At 43.8% G+C, this 26514-nt stretch overlaps 1 protein-coding gene across 5 annotated transcripts in view; it reads right to left on the reverse strand.

Annotated features, from left to right (window-relative positions):
- The window catches only part of ANAPC4 (anaphase promoting complex subunit 4), a 40831-nt gene that overhangs the window by 3393 nt on the left and 10924 nt on the right, over positions 1-26514 (reverse strand). For 4 of the 5 annotated variants that reach the window (XM_084856998.1, XM_084856994.1, XM_084856995.1 and 1 more), the window contains 17 exons: positions 25133-25216; positions 24384-24470; positions 22638-22702; positions 22504-22546; positions 22348-22424; positions 21576-21676; positions 21449-21500; positions 20217-20272; positions 17752-17798; positions 13432-13488; positions 11628-11684; positions 7967-8060; positions 5089-5186; positions 2476-2537; positions 1248-1286; positions 1066-1167; positions 34-111 (listed from right to left, as the gene is read on the reverse strand). In XM_084856998.1, the coding sequence (XP_084713124.1) occupies positions 34-111; positions 1066-1167; positions 1248-1286; positions 2476-2537; positions 5089-5186; positions 7967-8060; positions 11628-11684; positions 13432-13488; positions 17752-17798; positions 20217-20272; positions 21449-21500; positions 21576-21676; positions 22348-22424; positions 22504-22546; positions 22638-22702; positions 24384-24470; positions 25133-25216 (1199 nt within the window). The remainder of the gene's footprint in view (positions 1-33; positions 112-1065; positions 1168-1247; positions 1287-2475; positions 2538-5088; positions 5187-7966; positions 8061-11627; positions 11685-13431; positions 13489-17751; positions 17799-20216; positions 20273-21448; positions 21501-21575; positions 21677-22347; positions 22425-22503; positions 22547-22637; positions 22703-24383; positions 24471-25132; positions 25217-26514) is intronic. The other variant, XM_084856999.1, reaches the window with a different exon arrangement.

A 26514-nucleotide genomic window follows, 5' to 3' on the forward strand; every position in this document is an offset into this window, starting at 1 on the left:
TTTGGAAGCTAGTCATTCTTTAGATATACTTACCTTGTTCCTGAACTTTCACTGATACTGTTGTTCAGAAAATTTCCAAAATCAACAGCAAGTAGTCCATTATTAGCAGACCTAAGGCAGAAAAAGTTACCATTGTAAACTGATCTGTGGCATTTTACACAGCCACTATAGGGTATCTGGCGATACTCAGTAAGCATTAGAAGAGATTGTATAGCCTAGCTTTGTTTCCACTCCTACTTTCTTATCCATAGTCTAGCAGAGACCATTTAGCATGGCCAAGGGAAGCTGGCACCCGAGCTTACTTATCTCTGCAATCATGAGGAGCAAAACATTTCCTTTGATACCAGTTGAACAATTCTGTTCTCGATCATTCCAGAGCGCAGGACACGGAATAATGGGCTCAAGTTACAGGAAGCCAGATTCCGGCTGAACATCAGGAAGAAATTCCTGACTGTTAGAGCAATACGACAATCGAACCAATTACCTAGGAAGGTGGTGGGCTCTCCCACACTGGAGGCGTTCAAGACAAGGCTGGACAGCCATCTGTCAGGGATGCTCTGACTTGGATTCCTGCACTGAGCAGGGGGTTGGACTCACTGGTCTTATAGGTCCCTTCCAACCCTACTATTCTATGATTCTAATTTAGCTCTGAAAGAAAAATGATATGCAACACTGGCAGGCTCTTCTCCGGGTGGACTCTCCAGTTGGGCCATTGGGCCATGTGGAAAGTTAATGTGAAACTTCCAATAGACCATTCCTACTGTCCTTGGCACTCCTCCCCTTTGGCTGCTTGAGTTTGCAGCTCCCTACCTTTACATTCACTTATTGTCAATAGCACACGACTCTTTCACTCCTTGGGGCATTGTGATGTTTTCCTCCAAGCTCAACTACACTTCTACTTTCCTCACAGAAGTTGCACTATCTGTCAACCAAACTTTTCCCATTAGTATTTAAACTGTTTGTGAACATGCCACGACATCACAGCAGATCAGCCAGTGAAGGTGGATTTGAAGAATTATACCTGGGTATTTAGGGGGGAAAACACACCATTTAATGCCATCCTACCTTGAAATGTCTGTATGCCTCCTCAGTATATATATTTTAGAAATTGAGTTTTCTAACATAGTGAACAAAACATAATGCAAATTGGATGATTTGTCATTCCACCTGCAAGGATAATTTGAATATTCATCAGTAAAAAAACAACACTCAGTGAATGGAATATAACAAAACAGTCATATACTTACAAAAATGGCAACTTAAACAGCTGAGGTGTTGAGTCCTCACTAAAGTGGAAAAGAAATCAGAAAGAAAACTGGAACAATAATATGGAAGTCACGTATGTTAATAGCAAATTCACTGACCTGTTTCATGTGTAACAACTAACACTAACCTGGTTCGCACCATCACCGCAGCCCACTGAGCTGCGGTGCCCACGGGGACCAGACTGCCTATTCAAGCCCCGGCTGCAGCTTGTCATGTCATCTGAACCTGGGTGGCAGGGGTTGTTTGAGAATGAAAACCATGGCCTGTTGTAGGGTTATTTGAGGGTTGTTTAACCTACAAACAACCCCTGCTGCCTGGGTTTGGGTGACACAACAAGCCATGGCAACCCTCCGTTGGGGGTTGAATATTCAAAATGGCTGCTGGCACACGCCGCAACCCATCATGGTTAAATAAGACATGGTGGGCTGCAGTGATCGTCCGAACTGGACTTATGGGTTAAACAACCCATAGTTAGCCAGGGCTGTGTGTGAGCAATGACTGTGCTGCCTCCCACTTGCTTGCCACTTCCGCTTTGCATCATCTTTCATCAACAGCTCAGGAACACCCAGTTCCTGGGCTATTTGATGCAACATGAGAACCCAGAATTCTGGGTTGCTGAGGAACAACCAACCCAGTTGGAACCAATGGTTTGTTGTTGGGTTAAAACTCTTGTGCTATTTCTCCCTCAACAACCTAGGGTGTTGGGTTCAGACATCACAACTAACAACCCAGGAACGTAAAGTGGAAGCAGCGAATGCACAGGAGGCAGCACATTCACCCTGGCACAGCCCTACCAGTTCATGGGTTAATCAACCTAGGAATTGGCATTATGTGTGAACCGGGTCATTCTCCATGTGTGGACCCTTATGTAGTCAAAACAGCACCATCTATGCAAAACAGGGAGGTAGCAGCAGGCTTGGAGTAACCCCAAGGTTTGTAGAAATATATAAAAAAAAACCTTTAGAAAAAACAAAACCCAAGAACAGCCTAATGAGGACAGAGCATGCTCAGTGGCCACTGAATGCTGATTGACTTGTGTGTGCATGTTGGGGGGAGGGAGTGAAATGGAAAATGGGGTGGGGGAGAATGGAATGGAGTATCCTGGAAGAAGGCATGGCTGACTGGTTGGGATACTGAACAGAAGCATGCTGAAACACTTTGTTAGAGGTCTCACATGTGAAAATCCAGTCCTTATTGTAAAAGCCGTACCTTTTTGATGCTTTGTACAAAGGCATACAAAATGCTTGGTGCACCGATTTCCCAATCACATCCTAGAGAAGATGAAAAACATCCAAGTAGTAGAGAGAATAATTCACAGGCGCACACCCACCAACAGACAGTAAAACTGGCACAGTGATGAGCATGGAAGGGCCACTGTAATTAATGGGACTGGTGCATGTTTTAACTCTTGCAGGATTGCTATTCTAGCATTCCAAACAAACTACGAGCTACACAGAGAATGGCAAAAAAGACAAAGCCCTGAGCAAAGGTTTGCAATCCAAGTACCAACATGGCACAAGAGGAAGAACGGAAGATTTTAAGTTCATGCTGTGGTGCAGGCTTTTCTGCAATTTTGAAAATCTCTCTTTTTAAGAAGTTATAAGCAAGGCTTGCAAACAGAGAGGATATTAGTTTATGCAACTCCATAGGCTCTTCAATGAGGCTTTTACTCTACCCGCATAAAACAACTGAAACCCTTAACCCCAGATCCAGCCATTCCAGCATAGAGATGGACAAACTGGAAGGGGCAGCTTCTCCCTTCCTGTCCTGCTACAGCGCTTCGGTCAGCTGAGGAGGCCCCCCTGGTTGTGCCACAGTTTGTAGAGGTGCATTTGGCATTAACCAGGAAAGAGGCCTTCTCTGTGGTAGCAGCCTGCCTGTGGAATGGCCTTCCCTGTGAACTCAGACAGGAGTTGACATTGTTGATCTTTCGGCACCTTAGAAAACTCGTTTATGTACACAGGCCTCTTTGCTGGTGTTCAATACCAGTAGCTGGTATTTAATTTTAACTTGCCCTGGATCATGGCTGTATCTTACTGTTTTGATGTTTTGTTTTATTATTTTCATATACGTTTTAGACTGTTTACTTGTTTATGTGTTGTTGTACATCACTTTGGGATTTTTTTGAAAGGCAGCATTAAAAAGTTCAAATAAAAAACCAATAAAAATTTGAACTAGTTTCTCTCAGTTTCTCATTTTTCCAATCTTGTTCATTCCATTTACACATCAGTTTGCAACTTTTAAAAAAGAAAAGTCTACACAAAAATTTGTATACATTTTCACGTGCACTCCTAATATACACATTTTTCTATGCAAAATATACATTTTTTCAAGCACTTTTCACCTAATATAGCGCTGTTTCATACATTTCCCCACAAATGTATGCATTTTTGTGTGCACCTTCCCCTAACATAACAGCCTCGTGTGGCGCAGAGTGGTAGGCGGCAGTATTGCAACCGAAACTCTCCCCACGACCTGAGTTCGATCCCAGTGGAAGCTGGGTCCCAGGTAGACTCAGGTAGACTTGGCCTTCCATCCTTCTGAGGTCGGTAAAATGAGTACCCAGCTTACTGGGGGAAAGGTCGTCACGACTGGGGAAGGCAATGGCAAACCACCCCGCTACAGTCTGCCATGAAAACGCCAGCGCAAGCGGCATCCCTCTAGGGGTCAGCAATGACCTGGTGCTTGCACAGGAGGAACCTTTCCTTTTCCTTCCCCTAACATACAGATTTCTGTAGACATTTTTTGCTTGGAGAAAGGCATCACAAAATTCTGGAAGTGTGAATTTGAGAAGTTCTTATCAAAATGCGAACCACGCACATTTCCGCCCTACCCCGTCCCAATGTGCATGCAGGGACCCTGCTGCGCAGAGGCAACTACACTGTGCCCCTTCACTTGAACGTGAGCAACAATTCTGTGTCTGCGTCCCATACCCGTTCACGGAGATGCCCTTAACATGGAGTAAAATGGGGAAGGCCCTGCTTTCACGAAGGTCCAACTCATTAAGGTTCTGTGGAACTGTTGTCTCAATATCATCTCCTTGGGTTTTATTAGTACAGAAAATAAGTAAAAACCAGAACTGGACCCTGGTTGTGGAGGCAGTTCTTAATTTGCCTAAGCACAGCTTAATTAGCCTTTCACTCAAGCATAGGAACGTACCATTATTGCGTTACGATTTGTGTCATGAAGAAGAAAAGGTGTCAGTCTCTGACATTCAAAGCATAGAATGTTCAGTGAATGCTACAGCTTGTCCTTCTCTTAGGTCAGCAACAAAGCAAAGGCCCTGAATCTGGGGGTCCCAGGCACAAAGCCCAGTATTCTATTTAGAATGGGGTGGGCAACTTGTGGCTCTCAGCCCAATTTCATGTGGCCCTTGGCAAGCGATCAGTTCAGACCTCTGGCAAGAGTGATCTGTCCTTTCCCTGGCAGCCCACTAGGAGAAGAGGGAGAGAGAGAAAAGGGAGTGTCAGAAACAACAAGAGAAAAGGGGGCAACAGGGAGGGAGGGAGGGAGGGAGGGAGGGAGGGAGGAAGGAAGGAAGGAAGGAAGGAAGGGGAATGGCCCTGCCCACTTTTTGGCTCTGGCCCCATTCATAACTTGTTCAACCATGCTCACCTACGGCACATGGTCATGGACAAAAAAAAATGTTACCCGTCCCTGACTTAGAAGGAAGCAGGGTTAGAGGACAGCTCTTTCTGTGACTCAGAAGAGTCACCAATGGCTTGATTCTGTATAAGGCAACTTAGTTCATATATCCTACCAACTTGCTTCGAAGGCAACAAAAGTGAAACTGAAACCTGACACGCACAACTGAATACTTACAGCTGGCTTTTGGAGACACTGGTCAATAATGGCCTCCATTCGCCTTTTTACAAAATGCAGTGACTTCTGAGGATAGTAGGGAAACAGCAAAGGGCTTTCTAAATTAAAAAAAAGCCAAGTTAATTATGTTCATGTGAAAAAGTCTGTATTTTTAAACTGCACTTTTCAGATTAATAGGTACATTATGGGCAAAGACAGATACACTTGTGAACAGAAGCAGGAGTGGGGGTTTTGACTGCAGAGTGAGCTCTGCTTGCCCTCAATTCAGGTACATGTACAGCCTGAGGATCAAATCCTGATTGCTTCTTTCTGTCTGTCTAGAGACAGGCTTACCTACTTGTTTCTGATGCCGTTTTTTCTTCAACTCACCTGAGGCAAACATGGCAGCTGCACATAAGGAACAACAGAGCAGCCCTCCCCAGCCTCTCGCTCTCCAGATGCATTCGACTACAGCTCTTATCAATCACAGCTAGGCTGTGAATGCTGCAAACTGCTGCCCAACACATCTGGAGGGCACCAGATTGAGGAAGGCTGCAGTAGAGAAATCCAGGAAAGCTTTCATAGCTATGACTGGGCAGCAGTGTATCATGCTAATTCCCAAAACAAAACAGAGATGCAAAAGGCAGGAATTGATGCTTCAAATTGTGCCTTGTTTCATGGGAATTATTTTTGTTTTTGCTTCTTTTTAGTTGCTCTGCTGATACACACACACAAGCACACACAGAGACCATCATTACCATCCACACATTGTAGGTTGGGTGTGTATAACTTTTACAAAGGTGGCTTACGGAAGCCCTGCGATTCAGTAAACTGCTAATGGGACTGAGCCTTTCAGAACAAATCCTGCAACACAGCCTGGTGTTGTTATTCCAATCAAATGGTCACCTGACACTGCTTTAAAATTCTTTAAAAACTGTTTATAGAGGGAGGAAGTTGGCTTCGCAAATGACAAAACCGCTGGCCAATCAGCATTGGCTTTGAAAAAGTGGGGAGACTTTGTAATTGACACAAGGTTTGGCCAGTTACTGCTATGTAAATCTGGCTTTTGCTGAAAATCAGAAGAAGAGGTTTCCACAAGTCAGATCTGAACAAGGCAGCCGTACATGTGTCTATACAGACCTTAGTAAGCCTCTATAGCTATAAGGTTATTACTAAAATAAAACCTTGTATATTTACATCCTGTCTCACACCATTCCAGCCGGCTCGTAATATGTTGCGACTTCCATTTTTGCCATCATTATTCTAGCTTAGTTTCAAAAGGTTTCATGCCAATACAAAATATTCTTTATTGTCATTATCTTTAAGCAATCACAAAATAATTACATCCAGCCACAGCAGAATTCTGTAGCTAATAGTCAACGGGAATCCATCACCTCCACAAAGATCAAATTTGACACAATGCCCCCCCAAATTTCAGCACTTCTCTTCAAGATCACTCCCATGTCTAAGGCCATCTCAGCAGAAAGATTAATACATTTAAAGACGTGGGAACTACAACAAAGATGTTGCAGTGTGGAGTGCTCTTGTTCAGTGTTCCAGCCGATCAGCCATTCCTTCTGCCAGGATAATCCATTATGTTTCCATTCCTGCCCCTGCTTTTCAATGTGCTCCTCCTCGTCAGCCAGCTCTCTGTGCTCAATGAACATGCTTCTTCCTCATTGGGCTGTTTTGCCCCCCCCCCCCTTTTAGGCTATGTTTTTCTAACTTTCATTGTACTACTACAAACCTTGGAGTTTTTCCAAGCTCGCTGACACCTCTCCACTTCTGCACGGATGCTGCTGTTTGGCTACGGAAGGATTCATACATGGATAATAAGTTCGCTATTATTATACAGCTATGCTGCTAGGGCTGATGGGAGTTGTAGGGCAAAACATCTAGCAGGCCACACGTTGTCCACCCCTGGTATATAGGATAGCTCAGAGGCAGAACATGTGAACTTATGACATTCTGGGTCTGAACTTCATGAGTCTGCTGTGGAGCTTAACACATGTATAAGGGTGTATTCAACAAGGTTTTTTCCCAGATAAAAAACTAACTTGCATATTTTTCAAGTGGAGCACGGAAAGCTAGTAAAAAGAACCTCTCAGAAATTCATGCACAAATTGCAGGTCTCCCATTCATTACAACATGGAAGTAAGGAATTAAATGAGCAGTGGAAACAGGCTGTCAAAAAACTCTGCTCTATTAAAACGTGTTTCTTCCAGAATCTGCCTTTTAGGGCTGTGTCTAACTAGGTATTAGTATGGACCTTCAGTCCATTTGGATGTACACCCCCAATCGGTGGAACTAGAATTCACATCCTAATGTCACAATATTGTTAAATTTCCACACTCCAAGACTGGAGAGGGAAAGGAAGAGAACAAAAATAAGTAAGAGCATAATGTTGGTACCTACACTGCAATGTATCTGTAAAGTTTTTTTTAACATGGGGAAGGGGATGAGAAGAAGCACAAAATGGAAATGTACGCCAGAAGATCATTACAGACTGATGTGCAACAAACTGATACAACTAACTAATTTGAAGTGGTTCTTCCTGAACTAGAAACAGAATGGTATTCAACTTCCACTTGCTAGCTTTAAGATATTTTACATTATGGGAAGACATCTAAATTCTTCGCTCCCTTATCCATTTCCAAAGAAAACAGAGTTGCTGATGCAAAAGTAACCAAGTTTATATCACCAGGACTCAACAGCTGAATGACTGCATGAATCAACATTTAGTTTGGTAGCCTCAACTCACCCATCCTCCATTTTACACACACCCTATGGCAAAATGGTCCCCTGCTAATCTCCTCCACCTGTAAACCGTTTACAAGTATGCTTTAACACTGGCAGCCTTAGCATCTTTAGACAGTCTGATATTAAGAGCATGCAGTACCTTTAAGGTGGTTGCTATTTTGGAGGAAATTAAACCATTGGTTTCCTTCTGTGTTAGGTGGTGATACAAGGTCATCATCTTCATCTTTCAAGTACTGGAAGAAAGTTATTTGAACAAATATCTGAACAAGACAAACAAGTTTTTATCAAATACAATGTTGGGAAAATATGTCACGGTCTTTTGCTATGCCCTCTGCCCCTTCCGAATTTGAAGCAGGTAACTTAACCCACTAAAAGTTTAGTGACTTTCCTAGGTCTTTGTAAAGTGTTTTATTACCCAGTCTCCAATCCAGTTATCACAGTTTACTCAAAATGCCATGTTATCTAAGCAGAGTGGAACAGTTTATCAGAGATGGTTATAAACCTTTGCTCTGTGAAACCAACAGCTACATCTAGCACCTCGTGATTGAGAGTTGTTCATTACGTGAGCGCACGTCATATCTTAATTTGTATTCGTATGCTGTTAGCAATGAGAAAAACTAAAAACAATTTTTGTTTTGCAGTACTGTACTTTCAAAACAATCTTTGCTTAAGTTTAACAAAGAGATTTAGAAACTAAGTGTACCATCATTTTATCAGCCATATAATTATATCACTGTAGCTCAAGGGATCTAGTGGCCAAATTAGAGATTTACAAGTGGGCACAGGTCTGAGAATCCCAGTCACCAAACAGCTTCAAAGCAGCGAGGAGGAATCTCTATTTGCACAGAAGAAGCAAGCAAGAGATGGGGGTACTTAATCCTTTTCGTAGAATCATAGAATAGTAGGGTTGGAAGGGGCCTACAAGGCCATCGAGTCCAACCCTCTGCTCAAAGTCAGAGCATCCCTGACAGAAGGTTGTCTAGCCTCATCTTGAAGGCCTCCAGTGTGGGAGAGCCCACCACCTCCCTAGGGAATTGGTTCCATTGTCGAATTGCTCTAACAGTCAGGACGTTTTTCCTGATGTTCAGCCGGAATCTGGCTTCCTGTAACTTGAGCCCATTATTCCGTGTCCTGCACTCTGGGATGATGGAGAAGGGATCCTGGCCTTCCTCTCTGTGACAACCTTTCAAGTACTTGAAGAGTGCTATCATATCTCCCCTCAGTCTTCTCTTCTCAAGGCTAGATATGCCCAGTTCTTTCAGTCTCTCTTCATAGGGCTTTGTTTCCAGTCCCCTGATCATCTTCGTTGCCCTCCTCTGAACCCTCTTCTAACTTGTCTGCATCCTTCTTAAAGTGTGGTGCCCAGAACTGGACACAGTACTCCAGATGAGGCCTAACCAGTGCTGAGTAGAGGGGAACTAATACTTCCTGGGATGTGGAAGCTATGCTTCTATTAATGCAGCCCAAAACAGCATTTGCCTTTTTTGCAGCCACGTCTCATTGTTAGCTCATATTCAGCTTGTGATCGACAACAATTCCAAGATCCTTCTCGCTTGTAGTGTTGTTGAGCCATGTATCCCCCATCTTATAACTGCATTTGATTTCTTTTTCCTAGGTGCAGAACTTGGCATTTATCCCTATTAAATGTCATTCTGTTGTTTTCTGCCCAGCACTCCAGCCTATCAAGATCACTTTGAATTTTCTGTCTTCCAAAGTATTAGCTATCCCACCCAATTTTGTGTTATCTGCAAATCTGATCAGCATTCCCTGCACCTCCTCCTCCAAGTCATTAATAAAAATGTTGAAGAGTCCTGGGCCCAGGACTGAGCCCTGCAGTACCCCGCTCGTGACCTCTCCCCAGTTTGAGAAGATCCTATTGATAAGCATTCTTTGAGTCCGATTCTATAGCCAACTGTGGATCTACCGGATCGTTGTTTCATCTAGCACACTTTGAGCTAGTTTGCTCATCAGGATACTATGGGGCACTTTGTCAAAAGCTTGCAGAAGTCGAGGTATATTATGTCCACAGCATTCCCACAGTCCACAGTTTTGCTACCTAACACTTTCCCCCTGCAATCTCCTCCTTGCACTGTGGTTCCCAGAGATGTACTTTCCACGTTGCAGGGAAAAGTGATGGGACCCAGGAGTAGTAACAAGGGGGCAGAGAATTAACTACCCCCTGTCCTGCCTTTTACTTCTCTCCAGTGATAGAACCAATGCTTCACAGCTGTTCAGAGGAAACCAGAGTTTCTAGACCTGCATTTGCCGGCAGGCCTTTGATATATTCTCTTTCTTTTACTGTGTGTTTATTTCTTTTATTGTGTGTGTTCTAATTTATTTGCTTTTATGTTATGTTTTAATTACAGTTTTGATTTTAATCTGTATTTCATTGTTAGCCCCCTCTAGTGCCATTTTTTGGTGGAGAATAATTTTTTTTTTTTAAACCATCTAGTTCAGCCCTTGGGATCTCCATGCAACATACAATGCAATCGCTTCTTTAGACTTCCTGGGATTCTCACAATTCCCACCCATTCTATGATTTTAAGGTTGCAATTCTAAGCATACTTACTAGGATGTAAACTCCACTGAAGTCAACAGAATTTATTCTGGAGTACACAAGTTTAGGGTTGAGCTCTACGTCACAAGAAATGCTCCCTTTTTAATGTACAATGGCATGTGCGAACACAGTTGGAAAGACGTAGACCTGTTCCTGGCATGCTCATCTCGCTCTCAGCAACAGGCACGCGCATTAAACCATGCTTTGCATGAGAGCAAGGGGCAAGAGCCCTTCTGTGACATAAGGCAGAGGTCAGAAATGGACCCTCCCCCTTGAGAGCTGGTGCCAGAAGTAAAAGTTGTGTGTGTGGAGGGGGGAGCGTTAGCAGCTGTAAGAGGATCTGCCAGCAGTCCCCTTGTAGGTGGCCCTCCAGAAAAAACTAATCACTGGCTAGGGGCCTCAGGGGTGATGTCTGCACTGTCATCTTCCCACACGTCATTTGTGTATCCAATGCATGCTACTTAGCTCTCCCACACTCCCTTGTACAGGAGTAGTAAGCATTTTCTACAGAGCCTGGACTCTGTGAATGGGTAAGAACATCCAGAGCTCCAGCAGTCCCGGAAGATTCCAACGCACTTTGACCACACAGGGGGCACTAGCCCCCAGCCATCAATAAGGCATTCAAAGCATCCACTGGGCGCAGTTTTATTTTTTAGGCCAAATGGCAGCAGAGGAGAATCTGAAGGTATTTTGCTAGATCAGAGCAAAGATCCATCTAGACTAGCAACCTGTTTTCCATAGTGGCCAAGGGGATGCCTCTACGAAGACTACAAGCATGGCTTGAAGGCCTCTCCCATTGCGCTTCCCCATAATAATTAAGGAGAAGGTTATCAGTGGCGACCAGTCATTAACAGCAATATATTTCCCCCGGTATCTGAGCAGAGGATCTCTGAATATCAGTTGCTGGGGAACATGAGCAGGAGGTATTATTGCACTCATGTCCTGCTTGTGGGCTTCCCAAGGGCATCCAGTTGGCCACTGTGTGAACAGAATGCTGGATGAGACAGGCCTTTGGTCTCACCCAACATGGTTCTTCTCGTATTGAAAATAAGGGGTAGAAAAACTGGCCAGAGTAAAGCACATACATGCACATGAATTCATCTGGCTTAATTTGATTCCAAGATGCAGAATGGGGATTTGTAGAACGCTAGGCTAACCCCTGTTGTAGCTCAGTCCTTCCAATGACCCTTTTCTCAGATTATTTGCCCGTATTTGTATCTCACCAAAAACCCCAATACTTTACCTGACCAACTCTTTCCACATTAAAGTATTTCCCTTTACGATTGTAGAGCTCAGGTGCCTAAAAAACAAACATGGAGCACATCATACGTCAGTGTTAGCAGTGCAATGGCAGAAGGGTTATTAAAACAGTTTCATCCAACTCCCCTGCCTGCCAGAAGGGACTCGCAGCCCTAACTGAGTTCCCTGGGTCTGCAGACGCTGATTTCATCCACTGGCCAGAGAACGAAGGGCTGCAGGGAGGTTGCCACCCTCTTGCCTCCCAGGATAAACATCACAGCATGGGGAGACCAGGCCAGCCACATGCATCAGCCAGAGAAGGCACAGCTGCAGGGAGCTTGCTTCACCCTTTCCGGCCAGAAGAACATCTATAGGAGTTGTGAAACGAAGAACTCATGCCTGAGTCTGGCTCTTTTCCTCCTCCATCTCAAACCCTTTTCCTTTCATGTTGTGTCTTTTAGATTGTTAGCATGAGGGCAGGGACCGTTTAATTATTAATCTTGGTAAGCCACTCCGGAAGCCTTTTCTGCAGGGTAAACATACTGGGCCAGTTCCCACAATCGCAGTGAGGGAAATAAGCCATGGTGGCTTATTTCCCCCACCACGCGTGCCAGTCAGATTTCCCTGACCCTCACTGGCATGGCTTGCCGTGTCATCAGAACCCGGGTGTCAGGGACGAGTCTAAGCACCCTGAGATGTCTGACAGCTCTGATTCTGAATCACAGCTGGAACAGCAGCTGGATCAGAGGCCAGGGGAGGGACCCTCCCTAGTGAGCCAAAATGCTGGGAAAGAGTCCTCCCAACACCTTGACCAACAGATGGCTCAGATCGAGTCCCTACCCACTCCCTCCACCGTGATAGCGCAAGTTTCTGAGGAGGAGGAGGGGCATGACTTGAGAGACACTACAGCATGATGCAAAGCAAAGTGGGAAAAGTTAGGGGCAGGGTTCAGACACTCCACCTGGACAGCCACTCTTGGAACCCAACGTAGGAGGGAGCCACCCTAAGGGAGGGGGCATCACTATGAAGCTAGCTTGGCCGGGACATTCATACTCAAACTGCCAACAACTTTGACAACTTTCTCTCCCTCTGATTCTTTCTCTCCCTTTGGTTCATCTCCTCCACTTAGAGATTGTTGATTAATTATTTAGAGCATGGGGCAGCCTGAGTTTCCTTGAATCTGCATTTGTAGAGACTAGGCTCTAGCAAAATAAAGTCGTATTAGCCTGAAGCTTTGTCCATTGTGGTGTTGACTGTGAAGGGAAAAGACGATCCATTCCTGACACAGGGCGGCACGACTTGTTTGTGGAGGGGGGAAGGCAACCCTCAAATAACCCAACAAGAGCCCATGCTGCCCAGGTTCAGATGACATGGCAACATGTGCCAGCAGGGGTAATTAGGGAAATCTGGCCAGCAATCGTGGCGGGGTTAACAAGCCATCGTGGCTTGTTAACCACGCTGCGATCATGCAAACAGGGTCACTGTAAGCATACAAGCAAATGCATGAATAAATTAAATGACCTGGGCTGCAAACCTAGCTCAGTATGCGCAATTAGTCACATGTAAGATTTCAAAGTCTTGCTATGAATGCCCATGGAAATAGATATATTTAACTATTTTGAGAGGGCTTGACCAACACTGCATCTAAATGCACGTTTCAAAGTGCCTCAATACCCCTTGCCGGTCAGGGACACAGAGATCAGTTCATTTTCCTTTGAAGGCACAAACGCTGAAAATCAACTGAAGCATCTGCAAATTAAATAAGCCTCCCACAGTAACCAGACAATTAAAAAAAGCAATCAACTTACCTCATTGAAGTGTTCAGTAAGGAAATCGGCAACAAACGTTATGTCTTTCTGAGTCATCTTTGGAAAAAACAACACCCCAACACTATGAGTTTACATTTTAAAAAGATAATGTGATGCATCTTAAAATACTAGCTGTCATGATTCTGCAAACTGGTACATCAAAACCAAAAATTCATCATCGTAATCCTTCGCCCAAAAACTCTCCTCGAAAATTCTTGAATAAAAAATTCAAAGCAACAACACTGTAATGCAACAAAAACAGAGACAAAACACATAATCCGAATCAAGGATAATAACTGAATAAATGTAGTAGTATTTTTCTACTACTGCTAAATAAAATATAAACATATTAAAAACTAAAATCAAATAGCATTGCTCAGATCTTTTAAATAATTTTAATATTTTAAAAAGCAGAGGATAGTCTGCACAGAAGTTTTTTGTCATTTTATTAAATTAAAATGCGACACATTGCCCCTCATTTAAATGTTACTATCCCCACAAGAACGAGAGCAAGTCATGTCCCCAGAAATTATAGAACAGGCTTGTACCACCTGTGACAGGACAAACTGACCACATCCCAAATATGTTTTTTTTTTAACTTTATTGTTTTTCATTCAGGTGTACAAGAAAACTTTACAGTTTGTATATCGTTATGTTCCTCATCCTTCTGCTTCAGGTTCCAACAACAGAAGAATAACATCAACAAAACAGGAGTTACACAGCATTGCCAGCTTATATATATATAAATATAATCATCAGGAATTATGCTGTTGGTCATTCTTTCCATAACTGTGTGTAGGCAATGGAGGTGTTTCACTATTTTCTCTCTTGTTTATGAAATAAATGAAGATGTGCCAAACAACAATACAAAAAGGGCATCTGGACTAGTTTATTCTTTCACGAGCCTAAGTTGATATGTCAGCTTTTCTGCTAAGGCTATGTGCCATACCAGAGCAGACGTGAGAGGGCCCATAAGTAAGAGGGCTACATCATTCGCAAACATAGTAAGAAGCTGATGTGTGTTCCCCGTTTCAAATCCCTTTACTTATTTATTATTATTACATTTACATCCCTCCCTGTAAGGGGAGACATGATAGAGGTCCATAAATTTATGCATGGTGTGGAGAATGTGGACAGGGAGACATTTTTCTCCCTCTCTCAAAATACTAGAACCCAGGGTCATCCCATGAAGCTGATTGGTGGGAGATTCAGGACAGATTCAGGGAGGACTTCTTCACACAGCACATAGTTAAACTATGGAATTCGCTACCACAGGATGTAGTGATGGCCACCAATTTGGATGGCTTTAAAAGGCGGCTGGACAAATTCCTGGAGAAGGCTATCAATGGCTACTAGTCTTGATGGCTATGTGCTACCTCCAGTACTAGAGGCAGTGAGCCTGTGTACACCAGTTGCTGGGGAACATGGGCGGGAAGGTGCTGTTGGGTTCATGCCCTGCTTGTGGGTTCCTGGTTGACAGCTGGTTGGCCACTGTCTGAACAGAATGCTGGACTAGATGAACCCTTGGTCTGATCCAGCAGGGCTCTTCTGATGTTCTTATCTCCTCTTGCAAGGAACCCAAGGAGCCTTACATGGTTCTTCTCTCCATTTTATCATCAGAACAACCCTGTGAGGTAGCTTAGGCTGACAGTCTATGACTGGCCCATAGTCACCTAGTGAGCTTCAGGGACTAGAACCCAGATCTCCCAAGATCCAGTCCAACATTCTAACCACTACACCACACTGGCTCCCTTTTATGGAAGGATCGGCTCTTAATGCCACTGCTAGAGGCACCAGGGAGACGGCAAACAAAAGTTGGGAGAAGGGGCACCCCTGCTTAGTCCATCTGTGAAGTTTATGGGTGAAGCATCGTGTGCATTGGCCTTAATTACTACACTGGATGGTTGGCATGCCAGTATAGCCTTCAGAAATCTATTGCCCATATGAATTTTGTGTAGCCATTCTATCAGGAAAGGCCACTCCAGACAATCAAATGCCTCGCAAGTGTCTTAACGTTAATAGAGCAAGTAGCTTCTTACATACCTGGCTAAGGTGGATGGTGTTAAGAAGCTGTCTTGACTGGGTCCACTAACTGTGTGCATGGCATAAAGTCAGCCTGACCTGGAGTGATATATGAGGCTATGAACTCATTGAGCCTGGTGGCTACAATGGCCATGAATAGCTTCATATCTTAATCTAAAGGCACTATTGGCCAATGTGACTGAACAAGTGTAGGATCCTTACCTGGTTTCAGCCCCACTGTTATTTGGGAATCTCTCCATGTGCTGGGAATTGGATCGCCAGCCAAGATGTCATTAAAAAGTCATTTGAAAATGACATTAAAAAATGAAGCTAAGTGAGGTATGACCTCCTGTTAAAACGTTTTATACAAGTCCCCAGTGAACCCATAAGGGCCTGGTGATTTATTATTTTGAGCCTGGCAATCTTTCTCAGTTATGTTTTGATTTAGCTGGTTTCGCTGACCTCAGTCACTGGTTTGAGGCCCACCTTATTCAAGTATTTTTCACCCCCTCCCCCGCCCCAGATTCTCTGACGTACAGAGTTTTTCATAGAATTTAGCGAAGGTTTTACAAATGTCCTTACATGAGCGTACCATTTCCCCTGCTCCATGTTGCAAGGCTACAATGCAGTTCCTAACTGTTCCTTTCTTTAGGGCACTGGCTAATAACATTGAATATTTATTTCCAAGCCCGTATTTCTGCTGCGTGTGCAGGAGTTGGGTAGTGATATTGCGCATCTCCAGTGCCTCCAACTTCTTTTGCCTTTGTAGGAGTTCCCTATGTACTTTTTTAGAGCCTTCTTTCTTATGCCACTCTTCCCATAATTGCTGCTGCCTGCTCTTGCTTCAGAGAAGGCAAGTGGATGGTGCCATAATGACTGACTGGTAGGCTGTTAGGGAAGCGCCGGCAGCACTTCGTTTTAGCTTCTCTTAGCTTTGCTGGAAAAGGCCGAAAGATTCTTCGTCTCCAGACCATTTTGAGGCTCAGGTCTCGAAAGAGCATGACAAGCTTGCCTTTGTTCTTAATTGCCGCTGGATTGTGTCGTTTCTGCGCTGCCTCTTTGACCATGTAGCCCGCAACGTCGTCTCTGGTTGTAGAGCAGAGCTGAGAAACTGGAGTGGGCCTAGAGCGGGCCTAGAGCAGGGGTGGGAAATCAGGGGCCCAATCTGGTCCTCCGGGACTCGCAGAAGGCCACGCCTCCTTCCCCTGGCCCCACTCCCTTTCCCCCAACCACTGGGTGGTTTCCTGGCTTTTGTGCAGTTTTTTCTCCACACTAAAAGGTTGAACTGCCTCCCCAAAGGCTGAGTTACTAGCAGGAAGAGTTTTAAGCTACAATATGCTGGTATATTGGCCTCGCCCCTTTGCCCCTGACCCCACCCACCCTTGGAATGCAGCCTCCAAGAGCTTCTCCAAAACTGAATTAGGCCCTCAGGCTGGAAGAGGTTCAACATCCCTGGTTCAGAGTCCTCTCACAGCTTCAGGACAAGGGCTCAGTGAGCTATTTCCATGTACGCGAATCTGCGGGATACCTGCCAGTCAGCTCACCAGGGACTCTGCCACATTGCGTCCCTCCTCAGGCTCCAAAATACCATGCACATGAATATTCTGGCATCAGATCCTATTTTCAACATCTTCGAGTTTTTGGCAGATGCCCCAGGTGGTCTCTGTATTTCCCTCTCATGCTTTATGCCCACCTGAAGTGCTTCATCGACTGTTGCTGTTAACGCCTGACAGGTTTGTGATCATGTCATCTATTTTTGTCTCCAGTGGCTTAAGGGCCTTTGCCCCTTTCTGTGTCATGCCTTCCCTGTGCCTCAGGAGAATTTCTGTGATCTCTGCTACTAGGTCCACCACTACCATGTCTCCTTTAAGTGGTTTTACAGAGCCAGGAACCATTTTGTTTCCTTCTCCCTGCTCAAGGTCTCAGAGGGAGCCACTGAACTGCGCGGGGCAATTATCTAGCTGAGTCGGTGCCTTGAAATACCTCTTATCCCTGCAGGGGCTGTAAACTTGCAAAGGCGGGAGTTTTGTTGCCTTGGCAGCTATTTTTAGGCTGGCTCAGCAAGGAGTGATCGGGTTAAGCAGTCCTTGCCTCGTGCACATCCCAAACATGTATGTGGGCTCAACCAACTTCCTGCTTTCACTGGCTGGCTATTTTAAATACCAGGGGGAAGGGAAGTGATGTCAAGCACCTGGCAGGTCACAGTGCTCAACTGTTAGGACTGAGTTTGGCTTGGTGGTCACAAGTTATACAGGCCTGTTTTAGAACATACATGACTGACCAAAAGAATACTACTACCTTGTTCAGCTCTGGAGGGACATGATCCTCTGACATTCTCAGCATGGCTGGAAAAGAAGAAATTACGGGAACAGCTTGAAGAGATGATTTCACATCTGCGTCCTCCATTCCACCCTCTTCATTCCCCACACTAAATAGAAATACATCAGTTATGAAATAGGAAAGTTCCATTTTCCTTAGGCTGTAGCTAGAATAAGGAAATAAATTCTTGGACGCTAGTCAGAGCTCTGCAACTAACCACTCTCTACATGCTGGAAAGCCCCTTGTTCTTCACTCTCCCAATTCACAAAATGAAGATTAAGAAGTGCTTACTTAAAATCCACAATTCAGCAATACCTTTATTAGGACCAAGCAAAATGCCAAAAGTTCTCCAGAACTCTTCATCAGGCTAGGCGGCACAAAATGGGGGAAAGAAACTGAAAAGTCCAGTTTCAGATGTGGCCATGAGGCCTGCAAATTTAGACCCAGTTTCAAAACAGAGATTTGCAGACTGAATGAATCAATAGTAAGTGTAGCACCTAGTGCAACACCAAAAATTAATCACCAGCTTTGCTAATACAAAAACTCATGTTTCTCTGTATTTCTGTTTTATGCCAACTCAAGAATCTGTGCATTTCACCCAAGGCAAGAGACAAACTGAGTTGCAGTTGGCCTTTGTTTCCAGAAATTCAGATCAACTATTGCGTCTCTATCCCAAAATGCATTGCTAGGTGTAATTTGATACCTGCTGCCAGAACCAATAGCTCTTAGCATCAGCAACAATTGCTCTATCCACCTTAGGTCTAGAAATATGGGATATGAAGGGGCTTCCTGTTATCTGCCCTGCATTGTCCCGTAAGACCTTCTGAATTCTGCCAATTCATTTCCAGAATGTCATAGCTGCTCTGTCTGCATGTATTACACTACTGTACTACTACGTAAAGCTTTTATATTTCACTTATATGGGTGTTCAAACAAATCTTTCCAAAAGCTGGACAAAGTAGATCAGTATTATTATTCCCATATTGCAGATGGGGAAAGGGAAATGAGGCTGAGAGACTGTGGGGCTTATCTAAAGCTACCAAGTAAGTCCATCACAGGAGCAAGATTTAAATGTATACAATTCCATACTCTATGCTAGCTCGGTCAAGTCTCCACTGCATGCAGACATTGGTTTTCCTTGTTACAGTATACTGAAGCGTTTTTCTCTGTGTCTATGTGTGCAAAATATGAAGAACTGTTTGCTTAGAGGCAATGCAATTGCTTATATCATTCTGACATTCTTTCACAGTTTTGAGAAATTTGCTTTATATCCTGAATTTGCTAAAAGGCTCATCAGGTTTGATGGGTATGAGAGGAGAAGTTCCTTTCCTGTAAGGATTGGACACAACATCTCTGGAGCAGCACTCCAAGAAGGTGTGAGAACAGATTCAGAATCAGATGAGGAAGAGGGGGAAGGGTGGTGCGGCTACCAAGGTCACAGGAGACAGGTCTGCAGACAGTAACAGTGGCAGAGAGAAGCCTTTCCAGATGCCAGCTAATCCGCTGGATCAAAGCCAGCCAGAGATCTCTCCATCTGTAGGAATGCAAGATCTTACAGTGGTGGAGGAGCTGGGAGCGACAGATCAAAGAATCAGACGTCAGGCTAAGAGGGAGGAGCAACATCAGGAAGTGAGGTGTTCTAAAAGGCTGGCCACTCAAAAGAGAAGATCCTCCCTGAGGGTGGGACTGGAAAAGCTACTCTGGTTTAGCGCTGTTGGCTGTCATCAGTTTTCGTTGCAACTTTCTATCATAGCACATTCATCAAAGATAGCTTCTTGTAGTCTAAATAGTATTGTGCAAAGCTGACTAAAGAACTTAGTTCAGGGTTGCTGTATGCGGATTACGTCTCTAACCTGAAGCACTGGCTGTGGCTTGCATAATAAAAGCTATTTACTAAGAGGTCGTCTTCGTTGTGTGACTACAAAGACAACCGGAGACCTGGCACTTGACACTTCCTCTGTCCCCTAACCCTACTCACTACACTCATTTCCCAAGTGGAAATGCTAACATGACTCTGCCCCACACTCCCTCCTTCCCACTTTGCCCCGGTCTTCAAACCACCAATTGTGGAGGGGAAGGAGAGTTGGAAGGAAACATCTGAAACATATTGCCTCTCTACCACAACCCTGAGCTGTCGTCAGGAATGAAGGAGTGGCATCTCTCCTTCCATGTTGGTGGGGCTAGGCTAGTCAGTGTAAAGGGCAAGTTTTGACTTTACCACAACAGTGTCTCCAAAAGGCAGTACTTTTACTTTTCTCCATAAGAATGAAAGGAAACCACTCACTTATATGGGAGAAATTAAAGATGCCCCTGGTGGCCCCAGCCATTAAGAATTAAGCTCAGCCCCTTCATCTGCATAGCCCTGCCTTGGTGTCTGTTTCTTAGTCATGTCTGAGACAGAATCCTGGGAAACTGGATGATATAATTAGCATCATTTTCCTTACCCACATATAGCCACCGGAAAAAAGCTTTGAAATTTTTCATACTGCTGTCTATAACTCTGCAGAGAGAAAATAAAAAGGCATTAACATATATTTCAGACATGGCTACAGCTGGAGTGATCCTCTTCAGCAGCCTCTCTAAAGGGCCACCTCTGTTCCAATCTCCATCCATGGGAATAGTTGTGACACAGCTTCAAGAAGGGAAAGGTTTATATGGACACTGACTTGCATTTCACAAGCGAGTATGCCAAGAAGCTTCCAAACAGTCTGCGCACACTTAACTCAGGACCGGTTTTATTCATAATATTGTAAAAACGGAATAGTGGAGTAACACATGGCTGGCATTAGCTTTAACCCATGTAACAGTATGGATACAGTCCTGCACACAGCAATAGATGGGCCAGCCAGTAAGCAGCTGCCAGTACGTAGAAGCAGCAGAAATAATATTATTAATAATCAATAATAATATCATTATCATCTTGCATTTATACAGCACTTCCAAGTGTTCAATGAACTTCTCATACATTATATCAGTAATTCTTATAGTGGCCCTGTAAAGTGGTCCAGTATTATCATCCCCATATTAAAGATGGGGAGCTGAGTGACTTTCTTAAAGCCACCAACTGAGTGAGTTTACTACACTAGCTCTCAGTGGCCATATTCACACAATCACAGTAGGGGAAATAAGCCACGGTGGCATATTTCCCCCGCTACACGTGCCAGCTACAGATTATCATAATTACCCCTTGGCGGCACGGCTTCCCATGTGATGTGAACCTGGCCAGGGTGGCTTGTTGCCGTAGTTCACAAGCCACCCAGAACCCATAGGCTGTTGGAGGGTTCTTGGGTGGCTTGTTACCACAGCAACAAGCCACCTTGGCCGGATTTGCATAACATGGAAAGCAGTGAGGCCGAGGGTGGTTACGCTAATCCCCTGGCACGCGACTGCACACACAGAGTGGTGAACAAGCTACGGTGGCTTATTAACCACCCTGCAGCTGTGCAAACCAAGTCAGTGTGTACAGGGCAAGCCATCTCCTCAGTGATTACTCCTCAGTGACAAAAACGTGAGGACTGGCAGCGGAAAACAAATCTAAGCTACATGCAACTGGAAACTAAGGCACTGGAATGGCCAGTTGTATTTTGGACAACAGCAACTGCTGGTTTCAATGTCTGGATATGTAGCAGTCTCAAAATGCAGTCCTCTCCACAGAACAATCTAGATTAATACGTACTGAAGCAGCTCATTGGCTTTCAGGATGAAGGAGCCCACTGCAGTAATGGCTTCTGTGAAGAGAGAATTAACAGTTAAAGCCAGCTGAATTTGCTATCAATATGCTAGGCAGTAAACTAATCATATACCTTCTATTCCTGATGAATCCAATCCAAGAGACTCATACTTTTGTTTCCATGATGCCATTCCTTTCAGTTCACTTAAATGGTACAGCAAGGCCTCAGAGCCACTATTGAAGCAAGGCAGCAGAATAGTTTAATTAAGAATCTGTCATCACTCCACGCTAAAATAAAATTTAGAAATAGCCTAAGTTTTCTAGAATCTGCCTGACAGACTGGTGGAAGAGACCAAGATATAAACATGTATCTTTTTTAATGCTGCTTTATTTTGTTATTAGCGGCCTTGAGAGCTCCATGGAGCTATGGTTTGGTGGGGTACAAATTCTAAATTAAGTTTAATTTCTGGGTAACTAGGCAATTATTCACATATTCAGCCCAACCTAGGAATTCCTTGTATCTGTAGGAAATCAAAGTATTTTTCCTCTTATGTAATGGAGGCTGACATTTTAATTATTTCTTCCTTCATGTTTTATAGCTAAAATAGACAAAAAAGTAAGAATATTTCAAGTCCTCTAAGCTAACACTTAACCAATATTAGAAATATTCTTTTCATCCAACTTTTTAAAAAATACATTTTAACTGAATTTTTCCAAGTAACAACGAACAGTAACAAATCCAAATACACCACATGTGAGTCAGTTTCTTTACAGTCTTTCTGATCATTCAGGATCTCTTGATACTTGGTACAAGCAAGATTATCTGATACAGTTATCACTCTTCATCCAACTTTCCAAAAGAATAAATGCTTATCACTAACCCCAACACGCAGTCTGACATTTACCTTTGCAAGTGACTTATGACAAGCTTTTGAATACTGGAGTAGGAAGACTCCATGGACTGGCCAAGTTTTTTTAAGCCCTGCGGAAGAAGTTTTGTTTTTAACAGTGCAGGTTAACCAAATGTCTTTAAAAGAATTTTCACATAAACATTAACGTACCTTTACTGTTAGCTGATTCATTAGTAGCGCCTGAAGTTCAAGGCTATGTAGCAAAAAAACAGACAAACAAAATAGTTTTTCTGCTTGAATAATGCACAAATCTGGGGAAACACAGGATCCTATGAAATGCTTACCTTGCTTTGCCCCATAACAGTAACTGCATGAATTCATCTTGCACGGAAGTGGTTGTATTCTTTTCCTGCAAATTGAAGATTGCAGCATGAACCCATTGAGCTGGTTTGCATGACACAAGGGTGGTTCATAAGCCACCGTGGCTTGTTAGCTACCCTGCGTGTGCCAGCTCAATTTACACAATGACACTGGCAATTTACATAATTACCCTGTGAACCTGGCGAGGGTGAGTGGCTGGGGCGGTTAACGAACCACCCAGAACCCATGGCCTTTTCTAGGATTGCTGGGCGGTTTGTTAACCATCCAGCCTCGCCAGGTTTGCACATCATGACAAGTCATTGCACATCATGAATCCTGCATCCATTATAAGACTAATATGTGGTACAATATGGCCTAGCTATCACCATGCCATAAAATACAATATGCCTACCTACGTGTATATATGTATGTATGGACTACATTTATATCCTGCCTTTTTTCCTCCCACAAGGAACCAAGATGATTTACATGATCCTCCTTCTCCTCTCCAATTAGGAAGGGGGAACTAAGTCCACCCACCCCACTTGGCCCAGCTTCCTTCAGAACAGCTCACTGGGGGGATGCCAGCTTTATTTGCCAGCTTTATCTACCAAGTGCAGCTCCAACTCCTGGTTCAGGCTAGAGAGTTGCACATGTATGCGCAAATGGGTGCTACAGTTCCCCATCCAGCTACGTGTGGAAGCCTGCTTCAACATACGTGTAGCCCCTAGCTGGACTGGTGAGCCTATGTTTAAACATATGCTAGCGGGAAAAACGTTCAGGAAGAGAAATTAGGCTATGAAATCCTATTTCACTGATTTACTCCAATGCTGAAAACTATCAGTTTATATTTAAAAAAAAAGAAGAATCCAGATTTAGTTATGCTAGTGAATTCTAATTTTTGGCCATTTCTGATATTGAACAGAATCTTGTTTAAGTGAAAGGCGTTTGTGAATATGCAAATCCCACATGTGAGATAAGGAAGGCTTGCTTTCTGTACACATGGATACACGGAGAAAGGTCAAGGGGGGCTGGCCATCTCTGTGACCATTCTTCTCTGCATTCTTCGAGCAGGCGTGCTATGGAGATGGCTGCCAGTTCACCACCCGAGCTTCTCCTCTCCCAGACTTTTCGCTGCGTAGGCAGGTATATGCATACAGTAGGATGTTTTAGGTGATGCAGCGGCCCAATGCAAAGTCGTTGCTTCTTGTGCCTCCCATTTTCCCAACCCACAGGCCAATAATGTGAAGTGGATCTGTGGAGCTTCCGTCTATGGAGTAGGATCTGCAGCCCAGCTAGTTCAGAACTGTTCAACTTCGATTGCCCAAGATTCTGCATGGCCTCTTCCAGAGATCTCCCTCAGCCCCACCCCCCCGTGATCCTTTACTGGTTCTTTACTGGTTGCTGCAGGTACAGAAACCTCTACCAAAGAGTGATTGGCATTCCTTTTTCATGCCAAAGGAAACCTATCTTTGTTCTCACCCAACTCTTTTTCTTTTCTTCCCCTTTCACCATTCCTAAAGATCTAATCTCTAAAAATGCACTTGCTTCATGCAAGGGGTGTGCGTGTGTGTAAAACAGTCACTTTTATAATTGGACTGCTTATCATGGAACAAATGGTCTACAACTGTGCCAATAACCTGCTCCCATTCTTTACATGGGAAACAAGCATTACAAGGAGAATTAGTACTCAAACAATAATCATTTGAAACAAAGAGTTTTTGCAATACCTGTACAAATTTGGTTAGCCGTGAATCCATCTGCATCAATATTTCTTCCCAAGCTTCACACATACATGTCAGCGAAAGCTTTATATACTATTTACAAAGAGAGAGATAGCAATTCATGTCTTTTCTCATAATACTGGAAACCAAGAAATTGTTTACAAAAATTATCTTAATAATTAAATTAAATCCGTCATGATGTATGATTTTCACATTTTTTGAAAACAAAAGATGTGTAATACCACTACCATCAGAACCAGATAAAAAGATTATATATTAAAATTAAAAGCTGCATAAAAACAAGATTACTTTATTAAAAAAACATAGTCTTCTCTCCGACTTTGAATTACTTTAACAAAGAACTTAAAATCATACCGACAGCCTGATCCTCACCACATTAACTTGGAAGCAAGTCCTATTTATTTAAATGAAATTTACTTCCATGTCAGTATGCTTAGGGCTGCAGCCTGATTCTCTGGAAAAGGAATAATTGGGCAGTATCCAGTGCAACACTACGGCTACTATAAATTACATTGTGCTAGTGTAAGCGAGGTCATGCTAGCAAACGCTACTGGGGTTGCACTAAAGGTTGCTTACACTAGCGCATTTATGTTAGCGGTGGTTTCACATTACCTACTGCCCAATCAATCTCGAAAAGTTTAATCCAGTGGATTTAATCCAGCCCAAGCTGGCAGGCTGCTCAGAGAATTACTTCGGTGCTGTGCCAATATGAAGAGGATATTTTAAGACTGTACCTGCAGGAGAGTTGAAATATGTGTAAATTTTCGAGCCATTCGAGTCACTTCCGGTAAATAGGTTGAGAGCAGACTGGTGTCCAGCTATACCAGAGAAGAAGGTTCTGATCAGAGAACGTTACATGTTCTGTGCTAGCAGCAGAACATATTACAGCACAGATAACCAGAGATACAAGGAAGGACAAACACAGCTAACTACAGCCCTATTCAGGTGTTCAGTATCCACATGAAATGGCTATCAAGAACATGTGGACTAGACCTGCCCTCTCAACGCCAATGGCTATGCCTGCCCCCCTATACACACACAATCTGACGTGATTCATGTCAGCCTGAAAGAGGGCTATATGTAGGTATGTATGCATGTAAGATGTTGTTCCTCAGGACAGGAACCATGGTCAAAGAAAGATCCTGTCCCTGTGGAGGGAGGCCTATATACATACATAGGGCCCCCTTCAGACTGACACTGATTACACATTGACCATGCATGTGACCACCATATGTCAGCACCTAGGAGACAGGATTAGCTCAGGTGGTCTCAACAGTGCAGGAGTGGGGAGCCACTTTCCGCCTGAAGGCCAAATTCCATTTTTGAGAAGCTCTTAGGGGCCACAGTCCAATGGTGGATGGGGCCAAGGGTAAAAGGGGTGGGACTCAAAAACTCAAAAAATACTAGGACATTTTAGCTTAGATGTTACCACCAGTAACTAAGCATGAGGAGAGGCATTCAAACCTCTGGGAATGGGTGAAAACCTGTGCAAAAGTTGGGAAACTACTAAACGACTGGTGGTTTGGGGAAAGGGGGTGGGGTCAGATGAAGGAGGCGGGGACATCTGTTGAACCCTGGAGAGCCAGATTGGGGCCCCAAGAGGGGAAGATTTGGCCTGCAGACTTGAGGTTCCCCACCCCTGCCGTAGCTCCTTCACAAGGTACTGAACGCCTGAATCGGGCTTAAGGCGTCTTCTTTCCTTTCCCCTTGGAACTAAAAGGATTTCACTGACGTTTCAGAGAACAGCTTCCTCTTAAGACTCTCCCAATGATTCATATGGTTTTGTTATGTGTTGAGCTTTGGACCAGTGAATAGTCAGCAAATTAAAATACTCCCAATTTGTCAGCATAAGCTGAAAATATGAAATGTCAGAGCATATTTTCTCAAAGGCAGGGCTAAAAAGGTTGGGCCATTTTAATTTTACAACTGAAACTTATAAAATGTTAGTGGTGAGAAATGAACAGTGAGAAATTGTTCCTTCTCACAATACTGGAGCTCAAGGTCATCAAGAGGAAGGAACAGTAAGTTCAGGAGCACAACTAGCCTTCGGAATTATTTGCCAAAGGACGTTGTGATGGCTGCTACCTTAGATGACTTTTTTAAGGGGTTAGACACA

Source organism: Heloderma suspectum, chromosome 5, assembly GCF_057233095.1.
Source record: "Heloderma suspectum isolate Gila_16-S chromosome 5, 16-S_ref, whole genome shotgun sequence".
Classification (NCBI taxonomy): domain Eukaryota; kingdom Metazoa; phylum Chordata; class Lepidosauria; order Squamata; family Helodermatidae; genus Heloderma; species Heloderma suspectum.